Here is a 22,236-nt window from a genome sequence, read left to right as displayed (position 1 = left end):
ACCCAGTTCTAAGAAATGGACTTCATCCACAATGTTTAGCAAAAATCTATTTAAAATAATTACTTTACAAAGGCTTTAATCTGCGGTGACCCTACTGGTCAGTGGTCCTGATTGTATCAGATAAGAGGGACATGTCTCAGTGACACAAGTCAGAGAAAAATAATAAAGGGATTATGAAGAGCAGGAGAAGTCAGAGGGGAGGAAATGTGCTAAGGGGAGTTGTGGCAGGTGAACAGAAATTAGCACATGAAGACGTATGTTCAATGGATTCTGCCTTCCATTTCTGTTTTGAACACCAATGCACCAACCAAACACAGATTCTCACACACAAGATCCACTTTTCCAAATTATTAAAACCTAAACAGGAATAAGAATGATATACCATCTGCTAAAACTGACACAAAGCATAGAGGTGTATCCAGGGCTGTGCTGACCTCCAGGCAGACTCATCCGATCTCAAGGCAACAAGGGGTACTAGGGGAGCCTCTCGGGACTGAAGGTTCAGCTTCAAAAAATGGACGTAGGATTCTGAAATCATGAAATGTACAAAAAAGTTGCCTTAGTTCCTTCAGGCTGCTGTGACAAAAATGACATAGACTGGTTGGTACGTAAGCAACAGCCATTTATTTCCCACAGTTGTGGAGGCTGGGAGTCTGGGATCAGGGTTCCAACATGGTCAGGTTCTGGTGAGAGCCTTCTCCGGGGCTGCGGATTGCTGGCTTCTGCCTCCTCACATGGATGAACAGTAAGACACCTCCTTGGGGTCCCTTTCCCAAGGGCACTAATTCCATTCATGAGGGCTCCACCCTTCTGACCAAATTACCTCCCCAAACCCAACCCCTAACAGCTTTACACTGGGGGTGAGGTTTTGAACATATGCATCCTGAGGGGTCATAAACATTCAGTCCATTGCAGAAGCTATTTTTATTACACCATACAATAAACTTTGTTAACAAATTTGATTGTTTTTCATTGTAATTACTTATGTGAGTGGAAGGTTAGGCTCTTTTCATCTTTTCAGTGACTGAGACTTGAATGGTCCTGGAGAGGTTTATTGTAAAATGAGAGAGGAGTTTCAGCAATGGCTGAAGTCCTAGTCTGTACAACTCTTGGTATACTGATGACTTTCACAAAGGCCTGGAAGAAGTCATCTTCAAGAAGTGAATGAACTGTTCTCTTATATTTCTTATTTCTCTTTCTCCGTCTGTGTGTGTACTTTACCTTGTCCCTAGGAAGTGAAAGAAGATTAAACACTATTACCCTCAAGTTAAAGTACCTGCCCCTATTCTGTTGCATAATCCTGGCAAATAATAAAATACATGATGCTGGGTCTGGGCCTGAAGTGTGCCTCCTTGGCCCGCATGTACCCACCAAAGCCATGTTTCCCTTTGTGAAGGAGAGAAGTGGTCTTATAAAGCCTTATACCTATAGAATCATTCCTAGGAATATCCTATTCTAGCAGGTAAATTCTCAGGGCAGGGTGATACGTCCTCAAATATGTAAATATCAGGTCCTGTGGTTTCTGGGCAGAAAAGATCTGCTCTTCAAGCGAGATTAGATTGCGGAATTATGGATGCATGCATATTAGTAAATATTTGTTGAAATCAAATGGGCAGGTGTGGTCACCTGTCTCTAAAGCTGCTCCTTCCACCTGTATTCAGTAAAGACTGGTATAAAAGCGCTGTTCTTACATAATTATCCAATTAAAAAATACAATCAAGGGTGAACATATAAGGAGATGACATAGCAGTGTGTCATGAAGCCTTGAGCTGTCACTGTGTGAGCATCAAATAAACCAGAGTTTGATCCACAAACAACTGTGAACCTGGGAGCCCGAGAAAGCAGCAAGACACAGCTGTCTGGGCACGGCCAGAGCACCAGACTGGGAGTTATGCAACAGCTGTTGTGTAATTATGCAGTTAATTCAAAACACATTTTTGAAAGCATAAAAAATGATTTTCCAAAAAGAAAGAAATTGAAAGAGAAAGAGAAATGGAGAAGGAACACAGAGATTTCTATCTGTTCCTTAAGCATGAGGCCAGTGGAGCTGAGGACCACAGGGATGGTACTGCCTTAGCATCTAGGGCAGTGATTTTCTTTCTTTCTCTTTGTTTTTTTTTTTTTTGGCCGGGGCTGGGTTTGAACATGCCACCTCCAGCATATGGGGCCAGCGCCCTACTCCTTTGAGCCTCAGGCGCCGCCCCAAGGCTGTTGTGCTTGAGGGGATCATAGGTATGCCATAAAAATTTTCGAAGATCATTAATTATATTATTTTCCAAAGAAGTCAAATCAAAATAAGTATATTCTCTTTTTTACTCTTATTCATGTTTTTTTTTTTTTGATAACAGAATTTAAGTATGCTATGGAAGTTTAACTATAGATTCAAGTGTGTCAGCGACAACAAAGGTTGAAAAACACTCACCTAGGTTGTTGGCCCACGCTCCAAATCTAGCCTTCCTCTTGTTTCCATAAATAAAGTTTCATTGGCAAACAACTACACATGTTCATTTACCTGGTGTCTATAGTTACTTTTAAGCAGAGTCAAGTTAGTTACAACAGAGACTGTCGGGCTCAGAAGGCTGAAAATATTAGTCTGTTCCTTTACAGAAGAAGTTTTCAATCCCTGTCTTAGGTGAATAGAAAGTTATACTTAAGTGCCAGTGAGGGTGACTGTTCACATGGAGAAGGAGTTGATTCTTGAACCCATCTGGGAATCCTCTTGTGGAGAAGAGGACAGAGAAGTAAACAGGTTTGAGAGTCTGACTGGCCTGAAATGAATTTCTGGTCTTGCATTTATTAGATATGCGACCCTATGCAAGCTAATCACCCTCTCTGCATCTGTAAAATGGAGATCTCAAGACAGAGAAACTACTACTCTTGCACCTGATCCGAGTAAACTATACAATAATTCTTAGATTCTCTATCTGAATCCCATATTCAGGGGAGCTGGAAGTTTTCACTGGAACAAAACTGTTAATTCTTAATAATCAGAGCATCCAAAGTATTCTATCTCATTCCTACTGTAACTTTTGCTAGAGCTACATTACAATGAAGTATTGTGCTTAAAATGAGAGCAGTAAAATTAAAAATTGTCTATCTTAAAAAAAAAATTGTCTATCTTGTAAGTTCCCAGCTTGAAACATTAACTCAAGAATTTGAATTATTTGGGAGTTCTGCTTGGATTTATTCCTTGTGAACTGCCTATATTGATAAATACAGATAATTTCCAGAACCATAGGTTATTTTCATGTTAAATTAGTTTTCATAGATGCTATTGCCTTATTATTAATCGTGGTGTCTGTGTGTGACAGTAAACTCTGAGTTCCTTAAAAGTCCTGCTTATTTTTCTGTTCACGTGTAGAAAACTAAAATAATTTAGGGCTTCTGAAATTACAGTAGATCTACTCACCTGGTGCTCAAAATACACTTGGTATGACATTTTAAAGCTAACTTAGGCCACAATCTAAATAGAAGACCTTTCTAGTCCATCTGGGAAGACGGACTGTTTCCCTGACAGCCTTATCTTGAAGACACCTGTCCAGAGTTCTCGCCTCATCAGCTCGTACTGAACACAAGTGCCCTTTTAGACTTTTACAATCCTCAAATTCTAAGTCCATTAGAGAACAGAAAGTTACATAGTAGCATACAAAGCATGAAAAGTCAAAAAAATAAAACTGGACTTAGTGGCCGGAGCAGCTGCGCTGCACACTCTGATCACAGGTTTCGGCTTTGTAAATTAATTCATCTGCAAATAGTGCCTTGTCTCCAGATGCAACTTCAGTGCTGGAGCGCTGGTTTCTTAAGGATTTAAGTTTAAAGTCAAAGGCTTCCTGCACTAGGTGTAACAAATAAGTAGTGTCATCTTTCTTTTTCTCTCTCTCTCTCTCTTTTTTTTTTTTTGCTCTGAGTTTGTTCATCCAATCATATCCCAGTATGCAAATAAACTTTAGTCCAAGCAGATAAAAAGGAACAAATAAAGCCAAGTGCTCTATCTGAACCAAATTGCCTGTCACCTGTGTTCCCCGAGCTGCACCAGAAATGTCGTCCCCAGGCATGCCAGACTTACCTGTTCCACTCGCCAATTTGAAGATTCAGTATACTAAGGTTAGTACAATTGGTATTTGCGACTGTGACTCGGGTTTGTAAAAACTACATTCATTTAAAGCATGAAAGGTCAATTTAAGTAAACGTGTTCAAAGAGTCCTTTGCAGAATAAAAAGAAAAAGCTTGCAAAATGTAGGTCTGAGTTTAGTGTCCTAATCAAATAGTGACTGTAAATCATACCAGACACTCTTTCATAAATTTGTTTCTGAAAGCATTTGCAAGTGAAAGGAATTCTCTTCTCTGTGAAAGGTTCTGGTACCAGGAATCCATGGACTTTGCTAAGCAGTTTTGTTAATGTCAGTGCAGCCAGCACAAATGATAAGAGAAGCAGATACTCACTAGAAAAACTCACTGCAGAGAGCCAAACAAGAGGTAAAAATAGAAAAAAAAAAAAAAAATAGGAGGCCCTGAGCACGCTAAAAGAGCCTCACGTTTCCTTATTCTTAATAAAATTGATGTTTACAGTGCTGGACTTACGTCTGACAATGAATTCGAAAGCTCCTGTTTCAAAAAACTTCAAGAGGACTTGCATTGGTTTGCACATTTGGGAGGTAGAATGCATTCTTATTTATTTCTTCAGCTGAGTTTGTTGCCATTGGGGCAGATGTGTAATTGTTAACTGATAAATATTTAGAAAAACAAGAACAGCAGCCAGATCCAGACTTAAAAGCTGCAGCTGGGGAGAACCAGGAAATGGATCCTGCTTGAGTTGTTCTGAAAGTGTCTCTGGACTTGGCTGTTTCCCACTGTCCTCAGGTCTCAGTGCCTTTCCCTGTCAGAGCCGAGGTTCCCAAACAGGCAAAGTGCACTCTAACCAGTCTATGACTGAAATTATCTTTACGGTGTGATGCAGAAAGTAAAGTAAGAAATGAACTATTGCAACCCTGTGCAGAGCCATTCTGCTTCTGAATTAACCAGTGAAAACTAAACAGCATTATAACTGAAAAAGTAAAAGTTCCTGCTCCTTTGTATTTACTTCTTTACTTGAACCCATGAATGGTTTTGAAATCCTAGGTCTGTTACATTTTCATACTCACAACGAATGAGGAAGTTGTTCAGCCCATTGGCTCTTTTCCTTAGGAAAGTGTCAGCAAGATCAGACTGCCTTTAACATGGTTGACCAGCAGCTCTGAGTGTATTAAGGTATTATTTCCACAAGGTTTTATTAAAAGGGGAAAATGTTTTCCGTTTAATTATGTTACAAATGGAAACATGAAAACCGTGGTGAATCCAGCCCCTCAAGCCATTTACACTGAGCAAAGTTATGCCCAAAATATCACAGTCTCCCTCCAATCTCCCTCAATTTCTTATTCCAAGTTTATCATTCACAAGAGAAATTTCAGTTCAAAGTAGGTACATTTGAAAATATATGTCCAGAAGCTCAAAACTGCTGGCAATGTTTAAAGTATTCGATTACTATTTTTTAATGTATTTTTATGATACTGCCTGGGAAGATACTTTGGGAGTCTGGGGTGTCCCTCCTGCCTACCCTTTGGTTTTGCAGAAGTTTGCAGCTCTTATCAATGGAAAGAATCCTTCTGCTGAATTTAGCTTCCTTTAGTAGTTATTAAGCATGTAAGAAACAGAAATAGACAAATGAGATGTTCCTTAAAATCTCACATATAAACACAGATCCAGTGGTTTCTTAACACAAACATGATTTTAATATGGAATCTTTGTCTTAGAAGTCCTTGTGCACTCTAGGGAAAAAGACTAACCTAAGTGTTTCAAAGAAGACAAGATTCAAGGAGCAGGCATTTGCTCTGCATTTAAGAAGTTCTCTGGGTGGAAATACTCTATGCAATTCAGTGGATTCTGATTTCTCATGAATCTTCTCTATAAATCAGTTCTGCCTGTGTCTCAGTGAGTAGGGTGCCAGCCCCATATATAGAGGGTGGTCGGTTCAAACCTGGCCCCCGCGTTGTGGTGGGCACCTGTAGTCCCAGCTACTGGGGAGGCTGAGGCAAGAGGATCACCTAAGCCCAGGAGTTGGAGGTTGCTGTAAGCTGTGACGCCACAGTAGTCTACCGAGGACGACAAAGTGAGACTCTGTCTCTTAAAAAAACAAAAAAAATCAGTTCTGCTCAAATAGCACTTTTTTCTTTGATCTATTGGTTACAACATTTTCACACTTGGTAGGACACCAGTTATGTATGTAATTAAATCTAAATGGGTGAGCATTTTCAAATGCCCTTGCTCTGTGTGTGTGTCCCACTGAAGACTGTATTGGATTTTCACTTCCAAAAGGAGTTAGAAAAATGATAGTTATTAAGTAAGTTTCCCTGCTACAAATCAGGGAAGCAAGGATTTTATAGTGTCTGAGAAATTACCTTCTGTGACCAGCGTCTAAACTCCTGTATTATTTTTCTCTTCCTATTTAATGTTCTTCTTTATTATCCCAAGCAGTCTTCTGCTCATTAGGGCAAGGTAAAGGGAAGACACCAGAAAGGTTGAGTAACAGAAAATTATTATGAATGTGGCAGAAAAGCTACGTACTCTAAAGCCTGAGGCTGCTTTTCACTCCAACAAAAGAATTCATTGATGCATATCTCTTATGACTTATTTTCTAGTATAGTCTGATTATTTCTTTATTGGAGTAGATTAAACAGAGATCAGAATTTAAGAGATACTTTCTAACATAATAGAAAAGCTTTTTGAATCTAAAACCTCGAAAAAAAGTTATAAATTTCCATCAGCGGGGTTCCTATCCTTTTCCTTTTCAATTCTAAGGGAATCCCACATCTGCCAAACTATCATTTTATTGAGACTTTAAATGAAGAGTTTCTTTGAAAGTTATGTGATCTTTGGGACAACTACATTATGTCTTTCTGCGTCAGTTTCATTGTGTACATCCTGAGAATTATAAAGCCAGGATTTATTATTCTATTTCCTGCGATGGATGAAAATATTAAATGAATTGAATGCATATAAAGCACTTGAAATAATGTCTGGCACATGGGAAGTGATCGATTCATGTTAGTGATCCTAGTCCTATATATTTTTTCTGAATAGTTTTCAGTTTTTCCAGAATTTTTTTTTACATAACCTTTCCTAGACCTGTTTCCCACAAATGTTGCTCCATCTCATTTCCTTCTCCTGGTTTTTCTGTCACTCTGTCTTGCACAGTCATGTCCCACCTGACAAAGATTGCACTGGAGCGAAGTGCCAAGGGTTTATCCAGGATTTCAGGGATCAAGAATTTTCTCTTAGAGGATTTGGTAACTTTGTTTTCTAGTCTCCCTTCACAATGCTGTTGTTTTACTTTAAATAAATAAATAAAAAGGCAAATAGGAAATTCAAGAAGACAAGATTTCTCAGAATTCAAACCCAAAATATTTAACTTAATAATTAAACTTATTAAACAACGGTTTGCTCAGGCTAGAAAAGATCTTCATCAGCTAATATTTTATACACATGTATACACACACACAGAGGAAATAATCATAGCTGAAATCCATTGTGTTTACTCTGCCAGAGTCAGTTCTTTACAATGACTTTATTTAATCTTCACAATTGAAGAGGTTACTATCCCTGGTTTACAGAAGAGGGAACTGAGGAACAGAGTGGCTGAGTAACTTACCTAGAGTTACACAGTGTGTCAGTGACAAAGCTAAACTTTGAATGCTGGCGGTCTGAGCCATCACACTAACAAGTGATGTGTCTGAGGTCAATACCAGACATTGGGATCTCTAGTTGCTGGAATCCTGTTTTGTCCTTCTTTATTCTGACTTTCATGTGCCCATTCCTGATCACCCAAGGGTGCTTTTCCATGGACTCTTCCAGCTGCTGCTCAGCTGTTCTGAGAAAAAAGGAGAACAGTAGTTAAGATGGGAAGGAAACAAGCTTTCTGCTGTGATTGAAAATGTGGGGTTTGGCCTGGGAGAGGCTGTGAGGCAGAGAGGACTTTGAAACATCGGTGAAATTTCTGTGTGAACTGTATTTCTTCAACTCGTATGAAGCAAATTTTGGTTAGAGTAGATTACTTTCCTGGAATTCTGGTTTGCTTAACCCTTGGGTTAAAGATAAGATTCTTTTTTTTCTCTTAATTATCATGAGTGCATAATAGCTGTATATCTTTATAGGGTACATGTGATGTTTTGATACATACAAGGCAAATTCATCAAATCAGGGTAATTGAAATATCAAAGATATATTTTGATAGAAAAGAGTTATGAATCATTGAATACTGTATGCTAGACACAATTTGAAGAGGTTTTCTTTTTTCCTCGTTTTCTCTTTAAATTCTTATAAAAGCCAATTTTGGCCACGAGCATTTCCGAGTATTTTTTTTCTTTCTTTATTTGATAATTCATTGAATAAGTCATTTGGTGCTAGGTCTTATGGTGTAAGAAGGGTAGTGGGATTTCTGTCTCATGGACCCTACATTCCTGGAAGGTGTGAGCAGTACTGTGGGAACAAGCAAGTAAGAGAGTAGTCTCATTAGAAAGCAGGGAAATGCTCAAAGGAAGAAAACTGAAAACTAAGAGAATATGAGGGGAAGAGGTTTTGAGGAAGTTGTTAGGAAGGGCCCCTTTAAGTAAAGGAGTTAAAAGTAAGTGTGAGTGATCCAGAGAATTAGGTGTCCAGGTAGGGCGGGAAAGAGCCGAGGTCTAGAGGTACAAAGACCTTGTGGACAAGAGCTTATTAATAATATTCAAAGACATATCCAGAGGCGAGTCTGGCTAAAGTCAAGTGAGTAAGAAGAGAATGGATGAGACTGGAACACAGGATGGCGCCGTATTGGCTGATGGATTTTATCTGAGGGAAAGCACTGGGGAGTGCCTGGAACAGAACAAGGCTTAAGTTCAAGGCAAAGTGGATGGTGCAGCAGCTGCTTTCATTTGAGAAATCTTCTAACTCCCTTCTCACTGAAACAATATTTTGTTTGCTCTGGCCTTAGAAGCAGTTAAATAAATAGCCGAAAGGCTTGAAGGTGCAGTGAGTTAACAAGATAAACCTGGCTTCAGTTTCAGCCTTTGTATGTATTAAAAGACATAACCTTGACCACGCTACTAATCTCTCCTTCCTACATCTGTGAATTGGGAACAAATGGATGCCATGGAAAGTGGCTGAAAAATTAAGTGAGGTAGTTGTGGATACTACCTGGCAGTTTTTGTCAGGGGCTGGGTTTGAACCCGCCACCTCCAGCATATAGGGCCAGTGCCCTACCTCTTTGAGCCATAGGCGCTGCCCAGTACCTGGCACTTTTTAATGACTTGGTCCCTTCTCTCTTTAACTCTCCTTCCCAAGATCACTCAGAATCCTAAAATTATTTAGTTCCCAATGTAAGTGGTATCTATACTTGTATGGCTTGTCACAGTTCAAAACGGATTTCTTATATATTTTTTTCATTTGAAGCTCATAATCAGTGGGAAGGAGCTAGAAAGGATGTTGCCAGTGTCCCATTTTAAAGCTGATAAACATGAGCTGAACTGGAAGATTGTAACTGACTTGCTCAAGGTCATATAGCTCTTACTGTGCAAAAACAGAAGGAACTGGCTTCCAGAGTTTTTCATTTCAGATCTGACACTTTTCCACATGGTATCATTTTTATCCTAAATACTAAAAACTATAGCACTCAAATCTTGCTCAAGAAAACCTGAACAACAACAACAACAACAAAAAATAAAAACCCTAAAGTAAATAAAACATATTCTGAGAAAAGAGGGTACTTTCCCATTTCCTAGTCATCCCTAACAACTATCTTCACGCCTATCACTGCTCTGGTACCACCCGTTCCCTACTCCTACTGAGAGCAGATCTGGCTGAGGACTGAGATTCTGCCTTGCTGCAGTCTTTCTGGATTTGCTGATGCTGCTCGAAATGTGGTCTATAGATCAACTGCAATGTCTCAGAATTTGAGTCAGCCTCATGCCTTTCCATGCAGCAACCACCTTCCAGTTACTCCCGGATCTGGGTTCCTGCTTCTCCTAGACCAGCGGTTCTCAACTTGTGGGTCGTGACCCCTTTGTAACAATGAAAATACATCACGGCATTAGGAAGGTTAAGAGCCACTATCCTAGACCCTCTGTCACTCCCAGCCAACTCAAAGCCACTCATTGTCCCCTTCAGAAGGTGCCAGAGCCCAGCAGGAACCAGATGACAGCCACGACCCAGTCCAATAACAGAAACAACCATTAATTTTTACTCCTGGGAGAGAATCATTAATTCAGAATACAGTATCTTAGCTCATCTCTGACGATTGCTGTCTTGGCAAATTGTTTGGTTTTCTGTCACTTGCCTAAGAATAGCTAATCAATATAAAATTTAAAGTAAGGGATACGTGTCCTCAGAGAGGGCATTATCCCCATTTCATAAGGACTCCCTACATGTGTTCATGTGATTTTAGTATCTCTACTTGATTTACAACAATGTTAAGATTGCTAACAGTAATTTGTTCATTGGGAATTTGCACAAATATCACAGCTCTCGAAATTTTTTCTGAACTTCTCCCTCCCCTGGTTCCATTATACCGTGATATTTCCTTACTCTCTCTATGCTCTTTTATTTTTTATTTATTTATTTATTTATTTTGGAGACAGAGTCTCACTTTGTCACCCTCGGTAGAGTGTCATGACATCACAGCTCACAGCAACCTCCAGCTCCCAGGCTTAGGCAATCCTCCTGCCTCAGCCTCCCAAGTAGCTGGGACTACAGGTGCCTGCCACAGCACCCGGCTATTTTTTTTGTTGCAGTGTGGCCGGAGCTAGGTTTGAACCCACCACCCTCGGTATATGGGGCCGGCACCCTACTCACTGAGCCACAGGGGCCACCCTCAATGCTCTTGTAGAAGTCAAAGGATTATAAATAACAAAAAGTGAATTAGGCTCTACGTTTAGTCCTTTCTTTAGAAGAAAGAGAACTTACAAGTAAGCTATTATATTATTGGGTCTTGATACTATTAAATACGTACAGAACGATCTAGTCCATCCTTCTACATCTTCAATACAGGATATGCATGATATACAGAAGTTTGTTGACCAATATTTTTGTTCCCTGTAGGACATAGTGATGGTGTGGTTCAAGCAAATGTCGTGGCATCTTTTTCTTTTTTCCTGTTACTGAATTGAAAAGGCCAAAGGGGTTTTCAAATGACAAGAAAAAAGACTATATCCTTATGTTTCTAAAGTCAGACTGTAATATAAAACAGGAATGAAAGGAAAATTTTATTTGTCCTTTTTTTTTTTTTGGTCACTCCTTTGTTTTGTTTTTATTCCTTTCACTGCAGTTGAAAAATTTTCCTCCCCTCTGTTATTTCCTACTTAATGTCCTTTTACATTTTTTGACTTTATCTCTCAAAGTTTTGCTTTGCTGCCTCCAGGTTTGTGTGGAAAATAGTTGCTGGAGATCCAGCCTTGATTCTTTTAAAAGTTTAACACCCCCATGACTTCGGTTCACTCTCTCTCCATCATTATTCATCTCCTGTCCTATTCTTTTCCCCCTATTCCCCACCGCCTTTGGTACTATTAGTAGGTTCCTAAGGCTGAGAAAAGGTTCACACACTACATCGCGCATTGTCACCCCGGCTGTCTGTATTCAGGCTCTCAGATTCGGTAACTCAGGTTCAGAGGGAGCCAGGGTGTTTCCACTTTAGCCAAAGGCTTCAGAAACTGATATCAACCGATAAGGTCAATAGATGCTTATTTTGTCCATTAGTCACATCCAGCTTGATTCAAGCCAGAAATATTTTGAGGAAAGTGCCTATTTATTTAGAATGATAAAATCATAACAAATGCATTAAGACATTAATAGTTTGCACTTTGGAAAGGCAATTAAATTTTTATTTCCAAAATTGTGACTTATTATTGGAAATAAAACTATGTCCAAGAATCAGTCACTTAATTATCAAAGATAATATGATGCATCTCTTAAAACCTGACATATCTAAAATGGAAAGAGTAAGAAATTAATTTTTCAATTGCCTCAACATTCGCATTGATTCCCCTTACTAAAAGCACTTAAAGTATGGCTATGGCTAACCCGCCTCTCATTTTCCCATTGTATCATCCAGAGTAATTCTCAAGTATTTCATCATTATTTGATAAATACTTTTCTGACAAAAGAAAGGCGACTAGCCAGGTTTATACAACTTTAAGAACAAAATGAAACAAAAGTTGGGCTCCCAGTGTTCTTACTACATACGTATACTAAATGTGAAAACTAAATAATACTGAGCAGCCTCTGGTAATTAAGGATCTGCTAAGCTGATCTCTTCAGTTGCCTACAGGTGCCAGGTAAATGTGAGTTATTATTTAAGTTAATTCTCCTTTATGAAACATTCGCTGACTTTAATCTGAAGGGCGATTTTTATGTGCAGTTTAGATACAAGATTCTGATAATGAAACTGGATGGTGTATACACATTGTATATGAGTCTTTCACCAACACATTGTATAACCAGAGTGAAATAAGCTCTAATGCATTGAAAGCATATTATTGGGGACTCGAAACCACAAATCATCACAGCCTAAAGATAAGAGGACTCAGGCCACAGTTTCGCCATAGGCCTAAAAATGTAATCAATTCTGAATGTTGTTTTTATTTTAAATTGTAGTGGAATTCTGTAGAAAAGAGGAATTTGGAATATATCTCTTAAGAGAATGACATTGTGTTCTCTTCCTTTAGAGACACAAAGTCTGAGGAGGTGATACAACCTTCAGGGCAGAGAGAAGGTAGAATTAGCAGGTGAGAGTGAATCTGAGGCAAGTTTTGAAGGGCTGGTTAAAAATCTAGGACAAGTACAGCAGAGTTTCTAGTTTTTTGTTTAGAATTTGATGCTCTGAGATGGAGATAATCTAACATTCACACAAAGCCAAAGATGATGTGGGATTTAACAGTAGGATGCTACACTAACTTGCTGTGCTGGATAAGAAAATAAAGGGGTTAAATCTGGGAGCAGCTGTGAAATCTTCACAAGGAGATGGCATGTTAAGCTGGCGTTTGAAGTCTAAGTGGAAGGGAAGAGTGAAACTCCAGCGAGAGGAACGGCATGGTGTCCGAGGCTGTGGGAGGAGTCTGAAGTAAAGGGTAAACTGAGGGAATGGTAGGACAGCGGGTGGGAAAGCATCCTGGGGCAAAGTCACTAACCCCCTTGAGCGCCGTGCTAAGGAGGGTGTAGACAATTTAAACCAGGTTGGCTGAGGAAGATTATGATGACAAGGTGAAATTTAAATCCTAATTAGGCAGAGGTAGGCAGCAGGGAGAACAGGGAAAGGTTATTTTAGTAATATAGAATAAACTGATACAAAAGGGACTGCATGTTGTGTGAGAGCGTGAGAATGAGAATTGCGTCATCGGGTGGCACCTGTGGCTCAGTGAGCAGGGAGTCAGCCCCACATACTGACGGTGGCAGGTTCGAACCCAGCCCCAGCCAAACTGCAACAAAAACAAAAAATAGTCAGGCGTTGTGGCAGGCGCCTGTAGTCCCAGCTACACAGGAGGCTGAGGCAAGAAAATCTCCTAAGCCCAACAGCTGGAGGTTGCTGTGAGCTGTGACACCATAGCACTCTACTGAGGGTGACAGAGTGAGACTCTGTCCCTTAAAACAAGAGAGAGAGAGAGAGAACTGCATCACCAAACTTTAGAATTTCAGTTAGGGGTGGGAGCAGTGTGAAGCCAGAGGTGACAGTGAGTTGAGTTTGGGACAAGTTGATTAAGGGCTTTCCAAGTTATCCCTTGGGAAGAAAAGTACTCAGCGGTAAGGGGGAAGAATGGATAATAGAAAATACACTTTAAGAGTAACCACGGGAGTCTGTCAAAGGTGCTTTGGTCACTGAGTGCTGGTTCACTCTAAAAGACATTAGGAAAATCAGCACTTAAATCTGAATTCATGTTTCTTCAAATCTTGAACTAAGAAGCCAATTTTTTTCTCAAGGGGTAATACAGTGAATTTCATGGTCAGCCTTTCTGAGAAACAAGGGTTTTCTTGATACCTCCCTCTTCTCACACCCCCTGTCCACGCCTCTGCCCCTCTGGTGGCTCCACCTGAACTGCTTCCCTCCTTCCCCTCCCTTCATGCCCACGGCTCTCTCTGTCAATTCCTGGGTGGCCCTGCAGTGCCTGTGAACACCTCCCAGTATACAGGATGAGGCCTTTTTGTTCTATGGCAACAAGAAGGCTTCTCCTCCTCCCCATTTTTATAGCAAATCACAAATATCACTGTGTACTCTGTGTAGAATTTTACCGGTCATAGCTATGGGGAGCTGATGGATTGTTGTTTGGATGATTCAGTTTTAACTTACTCAAGAACTATTTTCTGAGGCTAAAATCACTTCAGGACTGGACTTATGTGGACACTGAAGAATAAACCAGGAAATCAAACAAAGGTACTCCTTCACCTTCTAGAGCATACAGCCTGGCAGGGAAAGCAGACATTTAAAAGGGATGACTTAAAAAGTGACAAATTTCATAATGAACACATAGGAGACCAGGGAAATATTTTGTTCTAAATAATCTTGTAATACACACAAAATACAATTAATACATGGAATATTCAAGCATTTAGGGCTATGTAGTAATATATATTTTATTAATCTGACAGAATTTTAAGACATGTTATTGACACTACATGATAGAGTATCTACATTAAAGAATGCTCATAGGTCAATTTAAAAGATTACTTTTATGTCAGATATATATAAGTAACTGACTAGAAATATATAATCTTGATAACAATCATGGGAACATATTTAATAACTGAGTAATTTGCAGTTAGTGTGGCAACATATTGAAACCCGGAGGTAACATTTCACTATACCAATAATCTCCTGCGGGGTTGAACTATTAATGACTTAGATTTAAATATCAAGTAAGAAGGGGTGTCAGAATTGAGATCTACATTAGAAAGCTAGTTTGGGCTCAGCGCCTGTGGCTCAAGTGGCTAAGGCGCCAGCCACATACACCTGAGCTGGCGGGTTCGAATCCAGCCTGGGCCTGCCAAACAACAGTGACAGCTGCAACCAAAAAAAAAAAGAAAAATAGCCGGGTGTTGTGGCAGGCACCTGGAATCCCAGCTACTTGGGAGGCAGAGGCAGCAGAATTGCTTAAGCCCGAGAGTTGGAGATTGCTGTGAGCTGTGATGCCACACCACTCTACCCAGGGTGACAGCTTGAGGCTCTGTCTCAAAAAAAAAAAAAAGAAAGCTAGGATGACACTCTTCTTTTAAGACCATGCATCCATGTATCAGGCATCCCTGATTCCAAATTAAATAAACTAGTTCATCCTGTCATAAATCCTACAGAAAGTTGTAATGTAACATCCAATACTATACTTATCATTATATATTATGCAGTTACTAGGTACCTATTTTTGTATTTCAAATAATAAAAAAATGGAATCCATAAGACATAAGGAGATGAAAGAGACGGAAGAAATCCTAGCTTTTGTCAGAAAAAGAGCACAGCTTCAGTCATCACAAAAAGGGCATTTCTTAACTTGGCTTTGTCAAATGTTTTTCTCCACTGAAAAGGGAATGAGATATCAAAGCTGGCTTCTTAAGGAAATGCAAATTCAGTGATGCAAAAGTTGAAACTGACACTTTTTAAAGGACATTCTGATTTAATATTTCTATTCTTTTATAGCCCCTGCAGAACAAAGTTCCATGTTTCCTACAGCCCCTGATTTTCTTAGATTTCTTAGGTATCACCAAGAAATCTAGGACATGATTTCATTTGAGGACAAAAAAAAAAAATGATCAGGAAATCTTTTGAAAATGAGAATGAAACCCTTATGCTTTTATGAACTAGTGATAACATATCACTATTTTTTTCTGAGCGAACTTCCTTTAAAATCATTTACTTTAGCAACATTATTTTACTCCCTTTAATGTAGTAAAATAAAGGAATAGAGAATATCACTCATGATACCAAATCATCCATAGCCCAAAATGAGAATGTTCAGAAATTGAAGTGGAAAATAGAAGAAGAAATGTTCTATAAAGATCAAGCCCACTAAAACTTCCACTCTTGCCTCAAATTCCTGGCTATTTCAGGGAAAAGCATTCTTTCCTGCTACATCAACTTCTTCAAGCTGTATTTTCTAGGGTTGAAATGAGTTCATATCTTAGTGAAACGTAAAAGCACTGTGCCCTTTATTTTAATGTGTGCTCACAAAAAATGTCTCAAACAGCTAAAAAATTTTGAGTGAAAGAACACGCATTATGTAGGCATTGTGCCATGCCTTAGCTTGCGTTGATAAAAATTTGCTAACTTGGCTACGCATTTAAATACCTTTTTACCTATTTTCTCTCCATCCCTACAGATCTTCATAAACAATGAATGGCATGATTCAGCAAGTGGCAAGAAATTTCCTGTCTTTAATCCTGCAACGGAGGAGATTATCTGCGATGTAGAAGAAGGTGATAAGGTGAGTTTTTAAACACTAGATCCATTTTTATGCCAGGTTTCTCGGTTTCTTGCCATTGGGAGCTCCTAAACCCCGTTGCAAATTCAAGAAGATGTGTCATGAAAATACTGCTTCAGGGGGTAGTCTGGGGAAAGTTTCTAAATTGTTCTTTGTACATAGAGACGATCACTAGTTATGTCATGATGATGATGAGCCTATGCTTCTGGGTGTTGTGGTGAGATTTTCAGACTGTTTTTTTTTTTCTTGATTGATTTTCAATTGAAATAGTATCTGGATTTATTATACAGTCTACCTCCAAAAGGATTAAGCATACATCTCAAAAGCAGAGAAATCCTTTATTCATATAACACTGTTCACTTTAAGTTGCTGGATGAAACTAAAAAGTTAACATACAATTTAGAGAACAATATATTTCCAAGTTATTTCATTAAAATCATTCAATTAACATTAATCGATACCTTTAAAATTGGTTTTAAAATGACTTAAATTGAATAACAAATTAAAAGTGTTGTTATTCTCCAGCTAATCACAGTAACAACAGAAACTAATTTGTATTTAGTGATAAATGTTTTCAAATTTTAAATGCTGTTTTAATACTTGAAATAACCCTGTGGGGAAGGTACTAGAATTAGTCATTTCTACGAATAATGATGAAAAGGCAGAATGAAAAGGCTGAATAATCTGCACAAGATCATGTTCCCAATAATAATGAAATGAACATTGAATGCTGTCCTTCTGACCCTATAGCCTGTGAATGGCAAGACTGCCCCTTTACCTCATGATTGCTGTGAAAATGAGAGAGGGTGATATTAAATAACCTGGAGGGTGAGGAGAGTGAAAACCTTCAGAATTTTTGTCTGAACACACACATTAAAAAAAATACATGTTGGGCGGCACCTGTGAGTCAGTGAGTAAGGTGCTGGCGCCATACACTGAGGATGGTGGGTTCAAACCCAGCCCCAGCCAAACTGCAACAAACAAATAGCCGGGCGTTGTGGCGGGTGCCTGTAGTCCCAGCCGCTTGGGTGGCTGAGGCAAGAGAATCACCTAAGCCCAGGAGCTGGAGGTTGCTGTGAGCTGTGTGACATCATGGCACTCTACAGAGGGTGGTAACGTGAGACTTTTGCTATGGGAAAAGACCTTGGGCGATGAAGTCAGCAATACACAAAGATAATAGCATTCATGACACTGCATTTCAATTCATTGTCTTAGCACACATTCCCATCCAGTCTCCAACCTTTCATTTCCTGAGCCCTAGTCAATAGTCCATGAGATCACAAGTCTCAAGGTACCAGGCCACGCAGACAGAATTTTCCAACACAATGATAGACATGAGTGGCCCTTTCGAATTTGGAAAGGCCCTGAATTCAGATTACAGTACTATCAAAACAAATAAGAGCCATTCCTCAATGGATCAACCATTTGAGCAGCAGAAACAGAAAAGGATGGAGATACATGTTTCCCTGTGCAAAAACTCTTCCTTCTGCTTCTCACTGCCTCTGGGCAAAGTTGCACACACAAAGGTCCTTTATAATATCGCTTGATTCTTGTCCATGGCTCCTGCCCCAGGCCACCCTATCATTCTGAGAACTTCACCTTCATCATTCAATTTCTCCCTCAAAACATGACTCGCTTCTCACTGCCTCTGGCATTGACCACGGCACAGCCCCCAGGACCTAGTTCAGTCACCATCTGCAGCAAGGGTGCCTGGATTCCACATTTGTACTTACTTTCTTTGGAGTTCTTGTTCCTTTTTGTGTAAGGTGAAGAAATCGGAAATACCTAAAGAGTATTTTTTATTAACCAAAAAATAAAATAATAATAAATTATTATTAATAAAATTCAATAAAGCCTCAGTCTCTACGGGGTTTTATACTTTATAAAGCTTTCTCTACCTTTCTCAGGTACACATAAAATTGCCCTCATCTGTGCCACTATACAACATTATATTTACCTGTGTTATAACCCTGGTGTGTCATTCAGCTATTGGTTAGTATGTCTGAGACAATGTGCTTCTTGTAGAGATCAACAGTACCTCTCATGTTTATATCCTTGGTTTCCGGTACACTGTAGGTGATGCAATAGTGAAAACATACTTGTCTTCTTTGAATTGCCATAGCCCCCAAATACCTCACCTTAAGAATCCAGTACCAATTGATTATTGATGAAGGCAGTGATTCCCAAAATTAAGCCTGCATGAGAAAGTCCTGGAAGGCTTGTTAAAATACAGATTTCTGAGTTCCACCCAGCAGCAGAGTTTGTCTCAATAATACTAAATTGGGGCCTGAGAATTTACATTTTGGACAGATTCTCAGGTGATGCTGATATTGTTGGTTGGGGTGGAGGTGTGGGGGATATAGTTTGAGAACCACTGAACTGAGGTGTTGAACCCCTCAGTTGTATTTCCTCTCAAGCATTAACATTTAAATCAGGGGCAGACATGTAAGAAAATTAATAATTGGAAGTTGTACTGTGGCCACGACGATGCACCTCTCTACAGTGCTACAAGAGTAAACCTGGGCAGGGATATTCTGGCCATCTCAGGCAAGGTCTATAGGAGAACCAGAAGCCTGTGTCCTATGAGCCATTCTCAGAAATGAGGGAAAAATTTATTCTTCAAATTTCAACTAAAAGGAATGAACACCTCTTGTCAGAGGCTTCTAGAAGCCCACACAGAGGCTTCTAGAAGCCCACATCAAATGTCCCTCCGCTGACTTGAGTGGCTCCAGCAACCACAAGTAGGTGAGAAAGCAGTGAAGGACAGGACGAGGGCAGAGCAAGCCCTTTGCAGCTGCCTCCCCCGCCTCTGTAGTATAAATGCCGCTCAGGAGGGCCACAGCAGATCTGTTTGCAGTTTGCAATTAGCAAATGGAAAAATATTTTTGATGTTTGCCTCTGGAGCTTTCAATGTTTAGCTGTGCCACTGGGATTAGTTTTATCAGTAAAACAAATCTCTGCTCCCAAAGCTCCTGCTGAAATCTTGTCAGGTAGTTTGAGGACTTTTCTTGGCACAGTTTGTGGATTTACCTTCTCCCTAAAGTGTAGTAAGGAAAGCTGATGATCCCCCTAGAAGCCTTAGAAATCTTTGACATTGATTGGCTCAGTGCTTATTGACAATTACTACCGCTCATGCAAGCAGGAACGCTGACTAACACCAGCAACGCTTCCATCAGGTCACGATGCTGAATGAGTTAGCTGGACAGTTGAGCATGGAAACGAAGTTGTTTATGACAAAAACTCTTCATGGTAGGATGCTGTCTGCTTGACATCCAACACTCTCATTTCCATTTTGGAATTATTAAAGAATTTTTGTTTTTAAATAATTATTGCTGTTCTCACAATTGGCTGGCAAAGGTAAAGTAAACTCCAACAACATTGCTTAATGAGAGGTGCACACCAGGTGAATTACATAGCCGCAGTAAACCTGATATTCTGGAACTGACTCTTTACATAATGAGCCACGAGGTTTTAGGGATTTAGTTTAGAAGTAGAATGGCACTAACAATGGGCTATATACCCCTTTCAATGGTATTATAAAGAGAGGAGGAGGGGCCAGAACAAATGGAGGTTACAAAGCAAAGCGCAGATGTGGGTGGGAACTGTTTTCTTTTCACTTCAGTGGCTCTTTTAGGGTATATTGACTAATCCTGAAAACTGCTTTTAATACTGAAGCATGACCTAACAAATAATTGGTGGGGATGAAAGTAAATGTCCATTAATGTAAGTGCCTGTGACAGGGGTAAAAGTAAAACTGGTCCGATGACTGTTTTCTCCAGCTCTGAATGAGTTTAGTGTGGAGATGTACAGTCTGGGAGTGATTGAAGCATTCAGTCCTTCCCTAGCTATGCTGAAGAGCCATTTGCTATCTCAGCAGCATTTGAACAGCCTTCATACATTCAACTGGTGGCCCTTTCTTTAGAAAAGGAACATTTTAAATGCTTATAGCAAAAGTGTTATTAGTGATGCCAATCTGAATTTATATACCAAATTGTTTTCTGGTTAATTCAAAAATTATATCTCTAAAGTCATCAGTCCTGGAATAAAAATCGAAGAAATGTTACTGATGGAATTAAAAAAGAAAACAGCTCTGGGAGGCGCCTGTGGCTCATTCGGTAAGGCGCCGGCCCCATATACCGAGGGTGGCGGGTTCAAACTTGGCCCCGGCTGAACTGCAACCAAAGAATAGCCGGGCGTTGTGGCGGGCGCCTGTGGTCCCAACTATTCGGGAGGCTGAGGCAAGAGAATCACTTAAGCCCAGGAGTTAGAGGTTGCTGTGAGCTGTATGATGCCATGGCACTCTACCAAGGGCCATAAAGTGAAACTCTGTCTCTACAAAAAAAAAAAGAAAAGAAAGAAAGAAAGAAAGAAAACAGCTCTGATGCCTAATAGTTGTGCATAATGTAAAAGTTTTGTTATATAATGAAATCAATTAATAAGATTATATGTATAAATGTCAGCATAAGTAAATCAAACATATAAGATGAACCCTTATATAAAATTAGCATAAGGTGAAGAGTTGTAACATACATGACCAAATTATTTAATATTTATTGATGCCTATTTTAGGCCCTAAAGAGTAAGAAATATTGTAGCTTATAATACAGATAAGTAGTAGATATTCATTACAAAAGAGGTCAATAGTAGAGCAGCCTTGTAGAGCTATAAGAACTGGATTTTAGAGTCAGGTATGGGATCAAATTTTGGTTCTATTAACTTCTGGATTTCATGTCTATGAGCCACAGCCTGCTCATCTAAAACCAAGGTCCATGATGTTTAACTATGTAGCACCTGTGGGGCTGTGAAGGATTTATCGCAGTGCCTGCTGCTAGTAAGCTCTAAATAAGTAGCTATCATCAAGAGGGATCAGTCTGGTGAGGGTTTAGATAGATGAATATTTGAACTGGGTCTTAAAGAATGTGTAGGACTTTGAAAGGAAAGTGGCATACTGGTGGTAGAACCTTCTAGGCAAGGGGAGTCAGAGGAGCAAAGGTGAGAAGGAATTGGGTCAGATAGAGAAGAAAAAAAAGATGAACGCTAAGTTTGAGTGAGGGAGGTGAAGCCCAAAATGCTGGGCCCTGACAAGCAGGCAGAAGAGTTTGGCCTTAGGACTCTAGACAAAAGGAAACATTGTAAATATTTGAAAAGGACAGTGATAAGAGGAAAAAAACAAAACTGAAGATTAGTCTGAGATCACTAGGCAAGAGAATTCAACGAGAAAAGAGAATGAACTTGGGAAGGCTATTGATGGTATGAAGTACTAAAGGCCTAAATAGTGCAGGACAGTTTTTAACCTTTCCTTTCCAAACCAAAAGGAAAGGTTAAAATACGCTAGAACTACTAGGAGTTATTGATAAAGGTTGGTATGACTGCCAAGACTACAATGACAATTGTCACCACTTAATCAACACTTAATGTAATGTCTATCACATAGAATAATGTGTTTCAAGTGTTACCTTACTTAATCTTCAACACAACCTTAGGAGGTAATGAGTCCCTATTTTAAAGATAAGACAACTGAACCTTGGAGCCCTCATGCCACAAAACAGTACTTGGCTTCAAAATATTTTTCACTGATTATAATAATATAGGGAGGATGATTTTGTTGTATGTCTCTCTTATTTGATTGAATATTCCAAAAGGGCAATCTTCTTACTTCATTTTCCTATCCTTAGCAGTCAGATGCTAAGAATAGCACAGACTGGAATGTTTATTAAGTCTTTAGATAGATGGATGCGTAGTCAAATGTCTCAGAGCTTATGTAGCTAATGAG

General features: G+C 39.5%; 1 protein-coding gene across 1 annotated transcript in view; it reads left to right on the top strand.

The window, feature by feature from the left end:
• The first annotated feature begins 3,935 nt into the window (after positions 1-3,935).
• Positions 3,936-22,236, top strand: part of ALDH1A1 (aldehyde dehydrogenase 1 family member A1) — a 51,197-nt gene continuing 32,896 nt past the window's right edge. The window contains exons 1-2 of the mRNA XM_053575037.1: positions 3,936-4,104; positions 16,362-16,466. Coding sequence (XP_053431012.1) covers positions 4,039-4,104; positions 16,362-16,466 — 171 coding nt within the window. The 5' untranslated portion in view covers positions 3,936-4,038. The remainder of the gene's footprint in view (positions 4,105-16,361; positions 16,467-22,236) is intronic.

Source organism: Nycticebus coucang, chromosome 2 (assembly GCF_027406575.1).
Source record: "Nycticebus coucang isolate mNycCou1 chromosome 2, mNycCou1.pri, whole genome shotgun sequence".
Classification (NCBI taxonomy): domain Eukaryota; kingdom Metazoa; phylum Chordata; class Mammalia; order Primates; family Lorisidae; genus Nycticebus; species Nycticebus coucang.
This window is presented reverse-complemented; position numbering and strand designations above follow the sequence as displayed.